The sequence below is a fragment of the Centroberyx affinis genome, unplaced genomic scaffold, assembly GCF_046629955.1.
Source record: "Centroberyx affinis isolate AG114_WGS23_722 - 3 ecotype Tasmania unplaced genomic scaffold, CSIRO-AGI_Caff_v1 ptg002522l_1, whole genome shotgun sequence".
Lineage (NCBI taxonomy): Eukaryota > Metazoa > Chordata > Actinopteri > Beryciformes > Berycidae > Centroberyx > Centroberyx affinis.
The window spans coordinates 166607-186486 of record NW_027280743.1 but is presented as its reverse complement, the minus strand read 5'-3'; the positions used below and the strand labels follow the sequence as shown (position 1 = coordinate 186486).

Sequence of the window (19880 nt, the reverse complement as noted above, 5' to 3'; positions counted from 1 at the left end):
GCCAGCAGGGTGTGACAGTGTGGCCTGTCATCTACTGTCTCTGAGTATTAGGGCATTACAGGACAAGGTATTGTCACACTGGTACAGCAGCTATCGACCCATGTGGGTTTTTGAAGGCCAATATCGATACTGATACTGTTGCATGAAGCTGCCAATAGCTGATATTTTGTGCTGATATTCAATATCTTCAAATTGGACTATTGCCAAAACATGCCAAAAAAACTCACCAAATTCAACATCAACGAGCACAACATTTTCACAACATATTATGGCTGTTTTGAACTGATATCAGAACGATATTTATGTCCCGATTTCACAAAACGATGCAGTAGCAGCTATGAACGACTACGGATATCGTCTCAACTTTAATTCTAGTGCCATATTTACATGCATTTTCAGTGTTATCAGTGTTATTCAACGTCAAAATGTTTTCTGCAAAGTTTAAGACCCATCACTGCATTTACAACTGAACAATGTGCGTTACTACGTCTATTCATCTGCACAGCAATGACGTCTCTTGCGTTCATTTCTTTCATTTCTTCCACAGTCATTACCACGGATGCCTCTCAGCATCATCTGACTGTCTCACAGTAAGCATGGCTGTCTGGCTGCTGTCCTCATCGCTCTGTCTCTGTGTCAGAGAGCTCTGCTCTGTTGTCCATGCCTATTACATGCTTCCACCCAGCCTTCCTCACAGGCATGATGACCAATGGCTGAAACAGGCAAGATTGCGCACTCAGATACAAGCTGATATAAATAACTCATATGCATGCCGCATGGTGATGGGAGGCAACATGGAGGAAGAGATTCGACTGTTATGCTCTGCTGCCCTCTTCATTTGAACGTTTTAATACACAAAAGCACAGAGAAAAACTGATACCATACACCTACAGGTACAACATTCACACAGACTGGTTTATTTTTATTACATAAACCATAGAGCTACTGTATTTTCTACACAATGAGTCACAGACTGGATGGTGAATACTATTTATCTACTATTTAGTTTAGGTTAGCAAAATCAGCATCATCTTTTAAATCATCTCTTGAACATTATTCTTATAGACTTGTTTATATGTAATGACTTGTATCCTATTATGTTTAATCTATTCTTAACCTTCCTTCATGAAGCATGATGCTTGCTTTTAATTGATTGTTAAAGCACTTCGAAAACTATAAAATGCACAAAATGTACAAATAATGTTTATTATTATTAGTAGTAGTAGTAGTAGTAGCAGCAGCAGTAGTAGTATTAACGGTCAGCACACTAGATATAAAAGCTGTACAAGGATACATGTGAAGAGTTTCATTCTAAAATGAGATAACCATTTGAAAAATTAAATACTCTGTAAAGTAAAACTCACTATTAAATATTACTGAAGTTATGACAGCAGCTTCCTTGAGCCCTTTACTTACAAAATAGAACATGGTAGAGGATATAATCATATATATTTTAAAAACAGAGCAATGAACATCAAATAAAATGTTCTTACGTGGCGAACATCAAGTAAAATGGATACATAGATAGATACATGTTTTGGAATAAAACCCTTCACATGCAGACAAATCATGTGTCTTAAACAGTTTCAGATGAATGGCTTACTTTCATTACAGGCAGCAGCAGTTTCAAAACACTAGAGTTCCCCCTGGCTAACATTGTCAATGACACCCGTAGCTGGTGAGAATTATGTTTATTACTGGTGCGTATGGAGCATGTAAGGTCACAGTGCTAAATCTCCTGAAGTGATGCCTTGTTATGACCTTCGTCCATACAGAGCCTGTCTAATGTGTTAATCCAGTTTATTAACTGCGAAGGTCAGTGATCAGTCTAACCTCATATTCAAGGGGAGTGCCTTGTGCAGCAGGTTAAAGCTTTATTTAAAATAGGATCAGTATTATGAAGCGTGAGTATACTTTCACTATAGCTAATAAACAATTTCCCTATACCGTGTCACTGACAAGCACCTATATGACAGCTTAAATTCCAATAAGTGTATCTCAAAAGAGAGTCCTACCTCTTTGGCACTCTTGATCTTATCCAGGAAAGTGCGTAGCTCCCTGGTTTCTGTATATAGAGCCCGACACACTGCCTGGTAGTGACTGGGGGCATCCGACTGGCTTGGTAGATGAGATGTACAGAGCTGCAAAGGAGAGAGTGAAGTAGAGAGAGAAAGATGCATTCAGTACACAGTTTACAGGATTGCATTTACTATAAACATCACAGAAATCACAGAGAAATACTCACTATGTTGAATGTAATTTACTCACACCCTTGGCCCTGAATACACATGTTTTCACATACTCTAGAGGGCTTACAGGTGACATAACGCTCCCTCTGGCGGCCATATTGGAGGTCCAAAGCTCTTGGCCAACAGTGGTTGTGAACAGCTGGTTGTTTCTGAATGTATGACTTGGTCGTCTCAACAGAATTGAATAGACATGGTTAATTTCTATGCTGTTTTTGACGGGGAACTGATTTCGTTACTGATCAATTTTGTGTTTAGATAAGATCAGCTTGTTAGCTAACCATATGGTCAGCAAACCATCACTGTCTTGTTGTAAACACATCTGATTTGCACACTAGCTAACATATAGTAGAAGCTAGCATTAGTATGGCTATATTTTAACAACATTTACAGTGGTTGTTTTGCTAAATTAGCCTGCTGGCTGGTTAGCCAGCTAACAAAGCTAAAAACTAAATGTTTGTTCAGGTTCACTGAGCTGACTCTTCTCAAGTTAGTTTTGAAGTGTTTTGCAGTAGAGACTGGGGCTTAAAGCAAAGACAGTTTACTGTGTCACAGTAACCTACATTTGGAAACAAATCTGAATGATCTGTTCACTTTTACTTTAATGAAGTGACCTACACCAACATCACAACAATACCTTCCAGGTCTTTATCTTGCCCAACTGTTTTCTATTTAGTCATTAGCCTATTTGTGCCCAGCCAATTCTCCTCTGACGTCATCATCTCCATGATGGCGCCAACTGTGGTTGCTGGGAGACTTAACTGCAAAGCCTTTATAAGAAGCATTGCTTAAAAGTATAACAACCCATTAACATGCACAGACATTTGTAAACAACTGTTATTGACTGTGAAACACAATCCACAGTACAAGGATGCCTGAGGACGGTGACCTGGGGAGCCCAACTGCTGTACACACACACACACACACGCACACACACACATACACACACACACACACACACACACACACACACACCAGCAGTGATGACAGAATATGTCCTTGTGTCTCTCAGATGAACAGAAGGTGCCCCGGGCCACTGCTTGGCATGGTCTTGGCATCCATTTGTCCAGACTATCTGCATTCCAGTTGGAACAAATTTCAGCAAACACAGAAAATAGCAGACCACCCTCTCTCAATAAAGCTTCATCTTGCCCACATCTTACCAATTCCAGGAATAAGGGCATGATTACGTACCAAAATATCATGTGTCAAGGATGAAAGACAAGTCTGTGAGGACTCTGGATATTTTTACACACACAAAATGCATCAGCTACTTTAATTGAATAATACTGACACAAAATTCCTAACAGCAAATCAAATAGAAATGAATTCAGAGCAACAAGAATGGATGAGAGAGAAGGGAGCAGAGAGAAAGGCTAAAGAAGAATAAAGTACAGTGTAATCTATGTCAGCTAGAGATACTACAGTAGGATGAGAGGGAAATCGAGGGAATATGGAGAGTGAATGGATGGAAGGGACGGAGGGAGGAAAAGATACAGAAGGCAATCTGAACAGACAGCTAGCTAGCCATCGGCCGGCTAGACTGCCACGCTGCTCAGATGTGTCTCTTTGGAGAGCTGACTCTGAGCTCCAAGCCTCAACTGTGTATGTGTGTGTGTGTGTGTGTGCGTGTGTGTGTGTGTGTGTGTAAATGGGTATGTGGGCATTATGTAAACAGTACCAGGCCATCTGAGCACTGACATAGTGGCTCTCTGCTCCATTGGACGACAGAGATACACAGCTCCCAGGGAGGATGAGCCCGGCCTGCCAGCCTGTACTGTGGTAGGAATCTGTGCCATATTTCACATTGTGGAATCCTTGGGTACCAATGCATTCAGCCTCATATGGACTGTTGTTAGTGATAAGGCATTTTTTGTTTTTTTGTCAGACGTAATTATTTTATGAAAAGTGACTTTCTGGAGAAGAGAGTATGATGCTCTAGACTAGTATTCACTGCGGATACACAGAGCAGCCACAGTTGGTGGTTGATTGTTCATAACTCAAGGTGATATGGGTGCTAGAAAATTAAAATGTCAAAAGTCTAAATCATGATATTAGCTACTTGTTGTTTACATTCTAGCAAGTCAATGCCATTGCTAGTCAGATTTGTTGTCGTTGAATTTATATTTATTACATCGTATCGTGGTTGTATTGAATCATGAACCCCATATCGTGTATCGAATTGTATCGTGAGATAAGCATATTGTCCAGTCCCTATTACAAAGATATCATTTATTATCTGGTTTATATGGTTCATCATTGATTCAATGTGATAGGATACAGTATTATACCAGATAATGCTTAAGTAGTAATTAGAGTGTGGAAGTATAGGATACAGTATTATACCAGAGAATGCTTAAAATGCTTAGTAAATAGAGTGTGGAAGTATGAAAGTGAAAAAAAAACAACAGAAAACTGAATCTCACTGATTACCACTTTAAATGTCAAATCCCTTGGTGTAACACACCAAGAAACACACCGAAACACACCCAATGTTTCCATCATGAGCCAGACCACACAGTCGCTCCCTCGGCTGCCTACCTGGAGTATGTCCCTGTAGCCGTGAACGCTGCAGAGGTTCGCCGGGTCGTCCTCGGCCTCCTCCTCCTCCTCCTCCTCTTCCTCGGTGGCCTCGTAGCCTTCATCGGGGCAGGCGTCCCTCTCTGCCTCGGCCATGTTGGTCATGAGGTCGATGAGCTGCTCCAGAGGCGGGCTGAGCTCCCTCTCCTCGTTCTCCTTCAGCCCGTAGTCCAGAGCCTTGTAGATCATGATGCCCAGGGACTCAATCACCTGCAGAGAAAATATAGACTGTGAAACTAGAAAAATATAGACTGTGAAACGAGAAAAATATATCCTGATCTGAATGCGTATAAATGTATTATTGTTATTTAATTCATCATCAATAACATTAATAGTGTGTTAAGGATTTTAAGGATGATCCTCCAAAGACATTTTCTGTGTTAAGATTATACATGTAGTTTTTCTTAAATTAAGAAATCTATAAGTCTTAAGTCACTTAACTCAAGAAATGCTTGGGACTATCATGAAAAAAATGATAAATGCCATTGACTTTTCCCTAAAAAGCATTTTCCAATAACAAGGTTATTGGATTTGTGAAGAGTCGACCTTCAATCAATAACTGATGTCTGAGGATGGAAACATCCATAATAGATCATTCATAAAAACAATACATGTATGCTTTGTGGAAGATTTCTAGATCATCTGTCTTGCTTTCTATATTGTTCAAATGTTAATCTGCTGGTCAATAAAAACAAATATGGATTTATCTTATGTCTTTATTATGTAATATGACCCACTTTCATGTATGAAGCCTGGGCTGAACAGCTGTAATACGGCGATCACATGACACAACCATTGAGAAATACACACACACACACACACACACACAATTGGTCTTTGACAGACAAAGCAGCCTGACCCTAGGAGCAGATTACTGTGGGTAGATCATGTGAGTAGCTGACGAAAGAAAAAGCCATCATCATCATCATCATCATCATCATCATAAGATATCATACATATCCTAGTGCAGGTGACGCCCATTGTTTGAGGATGAAAGAATCTAGAATATTCAGAAGCAGGAAGTAACGGAGGCAACACAATGAATCTGCCATTTGTTCACTGTTCAGCTATATTCTGATGCTCTCTGAAAGCATAAGTGCTGGAACTGTGTCAGTCAGGTACCTAATCATCTTAATCATTAGTGCATTTAACCCATCTTTTGAAGATAAAAGAAAGGAAAACTATTCATTTGCTGGCATGCTGCAACTGTATAAATAATGCATGTAATATATGTATACATATATACATAGTAATCAATATTTTGCTCAGTTGTATCTACCTTCTGGTTTTGTATCTATATAACTACAATTACCATAACACAATTATAACGAACCCTAACCAATTAACACAATTCAACCAATTATCATAACATAATGACATATTAATAAAGATTCAGCACAACTTTTGAAGATGAAAGAAGTAGTCAATTTGTTAAGAAGTCAACTCTACAGCGATGCTTTCTGAAAGCCAATCTGCTGTGACTGAGACTATCAGTACGACTTCTAATCCTCATAATATAATGATGCACGCATTAATGCGGATTCAGCCCATCTTTTGAAGATGCAAAAGCCAAAAGATCTTCAATAGCAGAATATAACTCTATACTTTATACAATTCGTGGGAATTTTGTTTGCTGTACAGTGTAACTATCTGAGTGTAACTGCCATAAACAGGTCAGAAAGATATCTATCCTTGAACCATAATAATGAGTTATGATGACCCACAGTCATACACAGTGCAGATTCAGTCCAGCTTTTGAAGATATAAAGTTATTCAGTGGCTGTACAAAACAATTTATGTGTAATTTGCTTAATGGTAAACTGTAAAGGGAAGCTTTCTGAAAGCTTAAATGCTCTAAATGTGTCTGGAAGATTAATATCTGTAATACTGGTTTCTACTGTAGTACAGAGGTTGATGCTTGCAGGTCAGGGGATTCTGCACTTGGTTATAGCGCTCAAACTGCCCTGGAAATGGAGAGTCACGCTGTATAAAGCCGGCAATGCTGAGGCCAAGACAAAAAACAAGACTGGGAAATCACACGGGGGATTATTCTGCAGCCCTGAACACCAAGAAAAGAGAGAGTGGGGGTGCGAGAGAGCATGAAAAACAAACTGAGGCAAAAGAAACTGTGAGAGAGAGAGAGGACGACTGAATGATGAGGATGAGAAACAAAGAAAGAAATGGATCAGAGAGAGAAATGTATCGGCAGAGAGAGGGCAAAAGAGATGCCATGAATGAGAAGGGAGAGTCATTAAATGGAAGAGAGGTCAAGGAGCGCGGAGCAGGGTGAGAGATGAAGAGAAAGAGAGTGATTAAAGGAGAGGAGGGGGGTTCTTGGAGACATGAAGATCAAGAGCAGATCAATAGGCGTCCATGGAGGGAGGAGTCATATGAGAGATCTGTCCTCCTCTCTTTCCTCCGGGGGGGAAATCGCTGCGGCCGGGCTGAATGAGACCTCTTTGTCTGAGCTCCACCCAGATCCACACCCACTGATATACAACACCATGCAGGCAGCCAGGCACACACACACACACACACACACACACACACACACACACACAAAAAAGCGCCTGTACATGCAAACACACTCCCCCTGGGACCTGCTATAACCTCAGGCTAAGACGGAGCAATACTCTTCTAGTGGCAGCCGACCACAGCACACTGTAGAGAATATGAGGACATCATGAAAGATACTGTATTATCACCCCACCCAGTACATAATGGTTTTACATGGTGAAGTATGTGGATTTTCAGGCTTCTGTTTCCATATCTGATTGCCAGCTTTACTGCTGGTCACGCCTTTCAAAATTTACTCAAGGGCTTAAACAGCAAAGGAGATAAATCTGTCAAAGGAGATAAAGTCAAATAGAAAGGGAGGCTCCAGCAGATAGCTATAATCTATGTAATAACCAGTTTGTTACATTTCAAGTGATGATGATGGATGGGACATTTTCCCTCACCCTTCTTTTAAACTCTGTCATTGAAAACATGGAAGCATTCAATAATTTTCATAATCTCCCTTCATCACATACTTCAATTTACCCCCTAGTTATAACAAATGTTATAATGGAAACCATATATAACTATATATGTTGTAATGGAAATTATACAGTATATTTTAGTTTTTTGTATAAGAATTAACATGTTTCCAGTCTATTCCCACACCACCAAAACATACATGAAACAGAATCCTTTCTATGTTACTGTTGTCATTCCAGTCTAGCCTAAGCATAACTAAAAGAGCTTAATAGAGTCATTTTTGACACATGTAACTACAAACTACGACTGATCTTAGGCAATAAGAGTCCCCGTGACTCCATGAAGGCTCTGAAGTCTGACACTCGCAAACATGAAGGCTGCCTAACGCAAACATGTCTCCATTCCAGTTCAAAATCCCAATCCCCCCGAACTGGTTCCCAGGCTTCCAGGCAACAGTGCAGAATGATGGGGATGGAGGGGAGAGAAGGGATGGGGATGAAAGGAGAAGAAGAAGAAAACGAGAGGGGAGGAGGAGGAGGAAGATGTCAGCTAAGGGAGTTTTGCCTGTGCAGCGAAGTGCAGCAGCGGCCATCATCACAGACTAGAGCAACATCAAACAGCCTGGCTAGGATTTCAGCATTCCTATCACGGAGAGGGAGGCAGCTGACCACAGAATACAAAAAAAAAAAATCACTCTGACGCACAGAAAAGCGTTCTTCACTTCTGTGTAAAAATCAAAGATGTAAACGCCTTTCTTAGCGTATGACACTTTCTTGAGGTGTGACATTTTTTATGACAGTGAATACGGAGGTCAAGCTTCATATTTTCACTGTCTGCACTTCCTTCACATTAAATTTTCACATAATTTTCACATAATGAAATTTTCACATAATGAAATTTTCACATAATCACATAATAATCATTAAAAAAAATATGGCTATGGCTTCATCAAAAACAACCATGTTTTGTAGACAGACTGGGTTCAGAATCATATATTGTTAAAAAAAAAACACATCAGCATGTACAAATTTGACCTTTATTTCTCATGCCAACATATAGGATTCTTATTGCCTATATGCAGTCAGTAAACACTGGGAATGTGACAGCAGCAGATAGAAATGCCATGATGCTGCTGCCTCCTTTGTGCTTTCACAAACGCAGTTCTAATTTTCCTCGGTTATACGCCTGCTGGCAGTGACTTCTCATTCAATTACACACAAAGACAGCACTATAGCTGCATTCACAGGGCCTCTCTCTCCTGTAGGCAAAATCCCATCCCTTCGTTTTGTTTACCATCAACACCTACTTACAGTACATATCTACTATCCACCTACTGTCTACTATCATTTCAATGTTGATTTTTACATATCCAATTCAAATTAGGGCTCACCTTATTTATAAAGGGACACTTGAATGTTATGTCAAGGTGTCAGTTTCTGAAGCATTTAAGGTTTGATTTCACTACTGCTGTCAACTGTAATTGTAGTACATGACCTCAGGTAAAAGGACAGGACACGGCAGGATATGATATAACAGAGCCACAGGTTGACAAGAGTACATGTAACATCTAGCCTATATTCCAGTACAGTACATTACAACATGATGTAATGAGGCCCTCTAGGTTAAATGGCCAGGTGCTACCACACATTCACAGCTTATAAGTTACTGTTTGCCATAGTGTGAAACTTTCCAGACATTTGGAAACTGCCATTGTGTATTCCTAATTTACCATACTATTTACCATACTAATTTTTCATACTACAAGCAGAGCTCCCCAGAAATAGGCTTGTTTAAAGCTGCACTTTAAACACGTTAGCAGCTCCAAATGGCAGCAAGAGGAAACTGCTTGAAAACTTCAATACCCACAAATCATGGAATGTGATTATGTGACATCATTAAACCGCACACAGCACGCTCTTTACCAACCTGTCCAGTCTGTGATGCTTTATACCAAAGGATACCAAAGGGATGAGAGAGGCAAAAGTTCTAATGTCCAGCTTTCTCTGGGTGCAGCTCTTTTTCTCTCTTTTGTTCTCAAGTTTCCATTCGTCACTTCCCATGGGTGGAGAAGTGTCCATAGACTCCATACCCAACACCAGAATTTCATTTGGGCCAATAGGGTGAATCTACAGGGTCTCAATTAGGGGGGATGGAATGTTCTTTTCTACTGCATCTCCACCTTGTGATTTAGGCTGATGACGCGGGTGTATTTTTCCATAACGGTCTTGCCTGTGTAGCTTTAAGTCAGTAGCGAACCCCCCTGTATGAATCACATGGCAGGCCGTCTGGATCTCACAGGACATGAGAGAAAAAACAGGCTTCTGACGGTCTTGTACTCAGCTTGGCCTCGCTCCACTGCTCTTCCAGAGAAGACTGAGGGAGGCCAGTGAGGATCTCACATGGCTCAGAGGCTCAGGGGGTAAAGAGGACTATGGATTTGGCCGTTAAATTTTATGACCGTCCACACTCGGACAGTTGTTAAAGATGGAGAATCCCGCTGGTTTTAGTTTGGGTTGTGTCTGAGTCATTAATGAGTAGATGGGATGCTAACTGAAATCTATAAGAGCTAGGCTACTGTATGCAAGCCCTCCATCCATCAGTATTTGCCAACACCTTGGAAACGAATTAGCAAAATCAGCACAAACTGGCTAGAATTAAAGGATTGCAGGAAATAATGTGGGGATTTTAACCATACTTCCTTATTAGTTCACAGGAATTAGGTCATGGCAGTGCAAGTAAACAGGAATTCACCTAAATGCAATTTTACAAGAAGGAAAAGGACAACAAATGGATTACCTCTGTATATTAGGATCCTTTTAACTGTTCTATCATTGTATCCAATAGGCATCCTGGGCTTGTATTTGTCACTCCTCTCTGACTAGAAGAGTCTAGGATTCTGCCAGGCCATTTGGCCCCATATCATTTTCATTCTTTATGACAAATCCAGTGTTTCTAAACTTCTTCAGCCTAGGACTCTGAGTAATCTAGCCTCTCGTAGTCTTAGTCTCTCATTCATAAAGCCAATGTTGTCATGCATGACCCATTTTGAATCATCCAGCCCCATAGATTTAGAAACCTTACAACAAAAAAATCTAAAAGGGGAAACTGATCCTAGGTCATTGCATTCATGGTCTATTGTTTAAAGGAATAAAAGTCACATCAAATGCAGGAATTAATAATAAATAAATAGATAAATGAATCAGAACTGACTCAACAAAGACTCCTGTTGTGAACTGCTGCCTTAACTGGATTCGGACTTGTCTTCTGTGTGGATTGCATAATCTAGTCAGCCCCCCTCTCATCTCACGTACATACTGTACATCTCTGAAGGGGATGCAGATGGCTTGTATGGGTGATATATACAGTACAGCACAGGCTAGTACATCATAATCATTATGAGTATGTTGTGAGCAATGAGCATCTTGGAAATTCTGTCCTTTTCTGCACAAATTTAATAGCTTTCTAATGCTATAGTAGGTAGTTAATGTAATGAGAATTTCTGTCTTTTTTCACATCATTTATTAAATCACTTGCACTGTCTGAAAGATTTGAGCTCTGTAAAATCATCATCACTCTAAGTGTCACATCTCATCATAGCAAGATTGCACTGATATGGCGGGACTAATGACTATTTCTTTCAAAGACACCTAACAGTTAAAGCAAGTGTTTATAGGGGGCTTTTTAATTATCTAGGTCTGGGAAATGAAGCCAAAGGCATATTTTATGTTTGGGTTAAACAAGAACATACTCTATTATACCTGTCCAAATATCTGGAAGGGCCATCTTTGACTTTGACCAAATTAGAAGATTCACAGTCCACAATCCACATCTAACTATCATCAATGCCATCGTCTCAGAAGGTTGACATTGAAGCGAGATTGTAGAGAATCGATCTATTCAATTCATAATTGATGACTTCAGTGCTAAGTGGTAGACAGGGACTGACTGACGGCTTTCGAAGACAGACAGTATTCTCACCGAACCCGTTTAGAACATTCCAATGACGATAAGGTATAGGTGTCATAACCTGACCATTTCATGATGCATAAACAAGTGTCGGTTATTTCCTCTCAGGCACAAGCACATGTTGTAAGAGAGCAGATTCCGCTTAGAAATTCTTACGCCTGACTATGCTCTGACCTCTGACTGTCATATGACTGAGCGAGGCTGCTTTGGTTCACTGTTCAGTAGACATGCAACTCACATAACTTCACTGAAAACACAGAGAGAGAGAGAAGAAAAATGCACATACACATCGCCCTTTCGTTCTCCCTTTGTAGTTTGCTTTTATCTCTCTTCCTTTCCATCCCTCCCTCTTTTGTATACTCTCTCTCTCTTTCGCTCACTCTTTCATGCACACACACACATTTACAGCCAAATATACACGTATAAAAGCAAACAATCATCAAATCATCCAAGAAAAACGGCAGATATTCCTATGGAATAGTACAAAATACCTGACATAACTCCTACTTGAATTTTCTGTTTACATTAAACAACGAATGTGATCATTAAACTCTGATCCCTTTCCAGACTTCAAAAGCTCAGAGAGTATACATTAACAGAGCGCTTAAACTTTGACATGGAGGAATGTGATGAAGCATAATCCAGAATCTCTGAAGTTACACCGCATCACGGGACCTGGAGGGTCTAACATGGCTGCAGGGGTCGCCAGCAAAGACCTCAGCGGACCATGAGGAACTAGGTGACGAAGACAGAAACGTGAGAGAATATTCAAGACCTTTTAATAAAGTTAGAAAGGGATAGAGGGGAAGTAGAATAGAGTGTCAGTTATACATCAAAAACTAAATGTACCTATAGTCATTACTGTACAAAGAGCCCTATTCTGCAGCATGCTGTGATCCAGCCAGCAGCTGAGCTCATTGGCTATGAAGAAGAGCGCATCATCTGACATTCACAACTGCATTTGGCAGAGTTCACGCTGTCTGAAGCCATGTGTGGATAATGTGTGTGTCAGCGTGTACACGCGTTTGCTGGGCTAATTCCACATGCTACAGTAAGTTATGATGTGCAGAACGTCTCTGCGCTGTAGGATTTTACACTGTCAAGCATCAAGCACCTTGAACGACTTGCCTGTAGTTTTGTCAGCCAGTCTCTAACACACTGTATTGTAAGAACTCATTTCTGGTGCAAAGCTGCTTAGCAGGGATTTGTCTATACAGTTTCACATTCTCCACTTCTGCAGTGAGCAGTGTGTGTGTGTGTGTGTGAGCTATTCACTGTCCATCTGTTATCGCAGCCCTATTACCAGGCAATCCAACAATCCACGTCCAGAACTCCCACACAATTACACTGTCTCCAGCAAACTGGGAATCAATGTGCAACGACAAACCAAACACAAAATACTTGCACATCAATTTCTCACCTTTAAATACATCATACACTCTGAGACCATCTGCTCACTGGAGTGACATCAATGAGATCCCTGCAGGCTAAAATTATTATGCATAGAACATCCAGCGAAATGTTGCTGAAAAGTAAAAATAAGTAGAAAAGCTCCTCCCATACTGTAAGACCTTTTCTTTTACAGCTGTGATCACAACCATTAACCGGCAGCTGACGTTAGCACAGAGAGAGTCAGCGGAGGTGGTGGGCGGGTGAGACGATTTTACTCTGCCCTTTAATTAGATCTTAAACGTCACCCAGAACTAGCTTCAAAGAGGAGGCCTTGCTGGGTGACATTTCCACCCAGTCAGTCAGGGAGACCAGCTGGGAGCTCTGGGGCTGAAGGAGTCAACGTCTGGGCAAAAGATACAGGCTGAGGGGGACACAGATGGGACACATGCAATGAAATGGTAGACGCTATGAAATGCCAGAGACAAGGGCAGTAAAAGGCAGTAAAAACGCTAGGAAACAAGGAAAAGCAGTCAACAAAAACTATTAACAGACACCCTGACTGCGCTGCATACAGGCGGTTCAGTTGTTAAATTATCTCCTACTGTGGCAATCCCTAACATCCTGGGTTTACGGTACTCCCTTGTGGCCAGTGCCTCAGTCTCGCTACAGCTGAGAAAACCAGGTATGAGGACTGTTGATAGAGGGAGATGAAGGCCAATGACAATGATATTGATGATGATGATGATGATGATTTCTCTTACGCTGCATGCTTGAAACTGCATCGAACCCAACTGAATGTCTGTTTCTTTGTTCTGCCTGTTAGTCTCATGTTTTTTATGTTTTTTTATTATGTAAACTTGCTGCAAAACCAACTCCCCACAGGAGACAAAGTTGAAACTTAAACTTGAGCTGTTTCATTTTTGTGTGATTGTTGGCAGCACTGCAGTTGCATGACAGGCATGTCATCTATCAGGATTAACACATCACAACACACCCTTGGCTACTGATAGTTTTCAGAGAAGTGACGTTTCGGAGACGGACAACAGATGTGCGTGCCACCACCTTTCTTGTTTACTGATAGTTTCAACCACAGTGCTATCTGTCACCGGTTGCACTTGAAATAATCCCTCAAATATTAATGTTTTCCTACCCACATTATATGTGGTAAATGAGGTAATCATCGAAAACATTGCTAACGATGTTACAATACTAGTTACACCCAACATAATCCCTCTGTGTGACCATCCTCGTCTTTTAAAATGTCTTTGTTGTTTTCTCTCTCCCACCCAGCAGCTACAAGTAGGTAGCATTTTTTTTTTTTAACATTTGAACTTTATTGTAGGATAAACCCCTTGAGATGAATCTTCTCGTTTTCAAGGGGGTCCTTGAAACACAAATACATCTACAATACATACAGTATATCAATAACATGAGGTAAATACTGTCCAAAGTACTGTAAGCAAAATGGTGATAAAAAGTAGTATGTATTGTACCAATCATATAAAGTGTACTGTGAGCAAGATGGTGATAAAACGCTGGTTGTTCCTGATATAATGTTTCCAAGTGACATTTTCCTCCTGCAGTGAATCACAATCTGTTATTACTCCCTCACTCCCAGCCATTACTTTGGTAGTGTACTGCTCAGGAGTAAATAATGTCTCAGCTATATAGTCCAAACCTCTGTAGGCGTGTGATGATGAAATACAGTACAACAGTATTACAGTAGAGTTACTCACCTCTGTTGATGTGCACGGGCTGTATTTATCTGCAGGGAGACAAGGAAGCAATGTTATGATAAACAGCTGAGTGTAAAGCAGCTTACATACAGATATGCTTGGCTACATACAGTACATTGCTCGGTTACAGTACATAAATATGTGATTGAAAGAGCTTAAGCGCACATGATGATGTTCAAAGCTATTAATGTCAAAGGTCATGCATGTCCTTTGCTTCAACTAACAATGTCTTTGTGTTTATGAAATCAATGAGGTGTACATTGTCTCAGGTTCCATGGCAATCACTGTAGCGGTAGCTGCAGGTGCAGAAGCCACTCTACCTGTCATCTCAAAAGGTCAAAAGGCACCCATAGAAACATTTAAGACACACTCACATGGAGAACAAACTAAGCAGAAAGTGCCTATCAGACGTACTTTCATTCATCATTTCCTTTTAAAGCTGCACTAAGCAAGATTTTTAAGTAAAAAATCACAAATTGGGGCTGCAACAGATAAGAATGTCCCATGCCATCTATTCGCTCTATTAGCCTAAATTAATTTCAGGTGTGATGATCATTGGCGGGAAATCTGCTCAGAGCACAAGAAGCGACAAATCGAAACTTAAGAGCGAGGCACAAACTGGAAACTAGAGCGCAAACTCAAAAGAAGAAATGTTATTGAAGATACTGTGCACTCCTCACTGTGTGTTACATGGTTTCTGTGTGATGAAGTCCTTCAACCTTTCATCTGTCATTTATCTCTCGATGACACTTTGGGCCGCCCAAGTGCAGCTTTAAAGAAAATATGGCATTGTAGGATCAGTATGATCTTTTCCTGCAGTTTGCTCTGATTTGGACACAGGTCTTTTATCACACACAGGCAGGGAAGCCTTTAGTCTAGCATCCCTTGCAGCTTACTTATCAGTGATTACATTTTCCCTTCTTCTTTCCTTATCTTACACCCGGGGTCTGAAATTAACTTCAAGGAAAGTGTTCCGTCCTCTAGATGCCGTCATGCAAACTAGGCCAGTGTTAATAAAAGCTCCACTTCATTTTTACCACTTGATTAGTTAGGATAGCATGTGACCAGTAATGACAAAACTCTGCCTGCGTCTGCCAGCAGGGAATCCGTGATGCATGAATGTGCTTCATTCAAATCTAAAATCCATTTCAATGTTTCCCAAGACCACATCATCGTCATAAACAGCTTTTACTTCAGTATGAGGAACAAACAGCCTGCAAACAGATGACCCTCTCAACAAACGGCTGCATTGTATTGTAACAGACAGTAATGCAATATCGCAACAAGTCCGCCATTACCTTGTGACCCTAACTTGCATAAGCAAATTTTTATGTGATGTTGCAGAATGAGGAGCAACAAGTAACAGTGTTATGGACACATCTGGTAATCTGCACACAGGCCTTGTGTGTTTAAACACCAAACAGGATGTATGAATAACCAAATGTGGCTTCTTATAGATACTAAAACACTTCAGGGTTTCAGAAGCATGAAATTATATCTATTCATCAATGTCTAGCCATGATACCAAAACATTCACAATCGCCTGCCAGGTTGTTAAAATCATCCTGCTTTCCTATGATGGATTCTCACATAAAGCAATGTCACAGATGACCCAGATACACTGCTGAATAAATAATAATGGGAGGACATGTGGGTTTGAGTGATGGACCCTGAAAACTAGCCAGGCCTTGGGTGTGACTTGAAAAGTCAAGTCAGCAGAACCTAAATCCTAAATCCTTTACACTTCTGCCTCATATTTATCTCACTATTTATTTGGTTGGGTTTGCCTGCCTAAGCTTGTGCCTCAGGGAGAGAGAGCCTCTGCTGAGCAGCACAGATAAGTGGAAATTAGACCAGTAAATTACCCAGAAAACTGAAACAGTTTGTGTGTATACACTGATCAAAACGCATTCCCAAACCTACTTAGGGCAGCCTTAAGATATACTGTACACGGAATGTACAAAATATTAGGAACACTTTACTGATATTGAGTTGCAGCCCCTTTTGCACAATCCACATCTCCATTGTCTCAAAGCTTAAAAATCATTATCTAACTCATCTGCTTCTCTCTATCCTTTGTGACTGATATAGATTTAATAAGGGAAATCAATAAGGGATAATGGATTTTACCTGGATTCACCTCATCAGTGTGCTTTATGAAAAGAGGAAGTGTCCCTAATATTTTGTACATTCAGTGTAGGATGCAAAATAAACAGCATGACACTGACAGTATGTTCACCTGTGAAATAAAGATGTGATTACTGTAGCAATACTAACAAAATGAAACTATGACATTCTGGAGGCAAATAGCTAACGACACCAAAGATCTTGGTGAGCTACAGCAACTGAACAAAATACTGTAACTTTTTCATTATGTGACCATTACATGAGCAACAGAGGAATAAGAGCTGCCAAAACAGCAGCAGCGTACCACAGGAGCTTGCTGTGCTCCAAGCAGCACTGCACACAAAGTCCCCCCTTCCTTATGGTCGCTTCCATGCTACTAAAAATAGCCCATTCATTCTCAGCATATAGACATACAGGCCACAAACGGCATCATCGTCATAGCTTTGCTTTTCATATTCGCTTTCAAAAGTTGATTAGACAAAGCATGCAGTGCATTATTGAATCAAAAGGCATAACATGGACATAACATTGACTCAGCAGTGTATACTGTAGCTGAGTAAAGAGCATATCCCCGAGGCCCTTATAGGCCATTACAGAATGAAACAGAGAGACGTGTTTATCAGTCATCCAGTCAGTCTGCTCTGTGTTCAGCGTGTGAGGAAATGTGATTACAGCACACAAGATGCAGACCATGACAAGACACCTTAACGTGTTCGGTGTCAATGTACACTCTCCATCACAGACACACCCAGCTATCAACACACAGGATAGCTGAGTGGACTGGTGTGCTTGGCTTGGAGCTGCACTGGTTTGAATCCTGGCTGATCCCTTATGGAGAAAAACTACAGTAATCCTATGATAAATTTCAAATTTCAGAAGGATACTAGACAAATACCACAGAGATTCTATAAATCCCCATAATAATATTATAGAAATGTTATAGTGGTACCATAGGACACACAAAAGACAATAAAGAAAATTAATGTTACTATAAACTCACAATTGAGTACCACAGACACACTATAGGTCCTTAAAGGAATATTCCAGGAGTATTGCAGTGATTTTTCATTCGGCATGCTTTCCTGTCACACTGCCTCCTCTCACTTTTCTCTCTATTTGTGGCAACTGAAAAACTGTCAAAACAGAAGGATTCCAAATGTTCATTTGGCACTTCATTAATAATAGAATTAATAGTGCCTATCATACCACAGGAGGGGGGGCATGAACCCTTGTTCCACACACATACACCTCTCTCTCTGCCGCACACACACACACACACACACACACACACACACACACACACACACAGCAATCCAGACCTTGATCTGATCTGTGTCCACATTTCAGCATCTAATCACATGCTTTAATCAGATTAAGCCGAGTGCGCGCACTGATCTGATATGAAGTGGGCAACGAGCTGCGAGGCTCTCAATAAAAGATGACTATTTAGAAGACTAAGCCTTCAGTTTACGGTGCAAACACTGTGAGCATCACTGGTCCCCGTGAGTGTGAGACCAGCGTGGGGTCTGTGGCATTCCTTTGTTTATCAGCCACGGGAGCTGAGGGACGGTCAACGCATGTCTATGGAGCCTTAAACATCACAGCTGATGCCCTGCTGCAGATTATGGAGTAATCCTTTAAGAATTAGCCTATTTACCCATGTTTTAAAAACAAGATGAAATGTGTGCTGACATCTTCCCCGTCAAATATCTTAAATAAACACCTCACCCTAACGAAAAATCACTGTAATGTTCCTATAATGGTCACTTGTGTGTATGTGGTGCTCAATAGTGAGTTTGTACTGACCTTATTATACTTTATGGTATTATTTATCTCTTATGTTATCACAACAATGTTCCTATAGAGGCTTATGGTGTTGCTGTGATATTTGTACTGCATCCTTCTGGAATTAATTATAGGATTATTATAGGCTCGGAAGGACCATCCCAAAATCTCAATAGGCTACCATTATTTTTAAATTCAAGAGAAGGCCTGGCCTACATCCCAGTAGCAATAGGCACAGTTAGTCTTAATAGTTTTACCTGCATAGCCCTGGTGTTGCACCCTAACAGACCCGTCTTTCTGGATCCTCACATCCCCCGCTCCGTCTATCCTTCTCGGATCCGCCGCTGCCGATGCTCCGGCGGCGGTGGTGGAGCTCCTCCTGCTCCGGTGTCCCTTAGCCAGCGTCCTGCAGCACTGGTAACACACCGCCCATGCCTGCTCCTCGTTGATGGGCTGGTTGTAAAGCCTCAGTATCTGCTCCAAAGACAGATCCTCCGGTCCGGCTCCTTCCCCCGTTAAATCCATGGTCGCGTGATGCCGCTCATCCCGGTGCGCCGCCGCAGCATCCATCAGCTCTCCGTGGTCCGCGCATCGCTGCTCGGCCATCCTTTCATTATCTCAACAGAGGAGGCCCGATGTCGAGGAAAGGTCCAGGCCGATATGTGAGAGGCGACCTGGAGACATTGATGCGCTCTCCTCCTGCTCTTCCTCCTCCTCCTCCTCTTCTTCTTCCTCCTCCTCCTCTGGCAGCAGCCGGCAGCAGTGATGGCTGTTTCCCCGCCCGACGCCTTGCGCTGTTGTCGTCTAGGTACCAGCGGTCATAAGACGGTGTGTTTGCATCCCGACTCAGTCAGCCAGGCTCACTCCCACATCACATGATCTCTCTCTCTCTCTCTCTCTCTCTCTCTCTCTCTCTCTCTCTCTCTCTCTCTCTCTCTCTCTCTCTCTCTCTCTCTCTCTCTCTCTCTCTCTCTCTCTCTGTCTCTCTCTCGCTCTCTCCCGCTCTCTCCCTCTCTCCAGTAGGCCTACTTTAATGGAAATGTTAGTCTCTTTCCTGGCCTTGCCCTTT

The 19880-nt window shown here is 41.3% G+C and overlaps 1 protein-coding gene across 1 annotated transcript; it reads right to left on the bottom strand.

The window, feature by feature from the left end:
- Nucleotides 1-617: 617 nt before the first annotated feature.
- LOC139656737 (protein spire homolog 1-like) lies at nt 618-19558 on the bottom strand. The gene is made up of 5 exons (XM_071534346.1): nt 19069-19558; nt 14900-14928; nt 4788-5036; nt 2016-2141; nt 618-713 (listed from the first exon to the last, which is right to left on the bottom strand). The coding sequence occupies exons 1-5, from the start codon at nt 19415-19417 to the stop codon at nt 618-620; spliced, it is 849 nt and encodes a 282-aa protein (XP_071390447.1). The 5' UTR covers nt 19418-19558.
- Between the last annotated feature and the right edge of the window lie 322 nt (nt 19559-19880).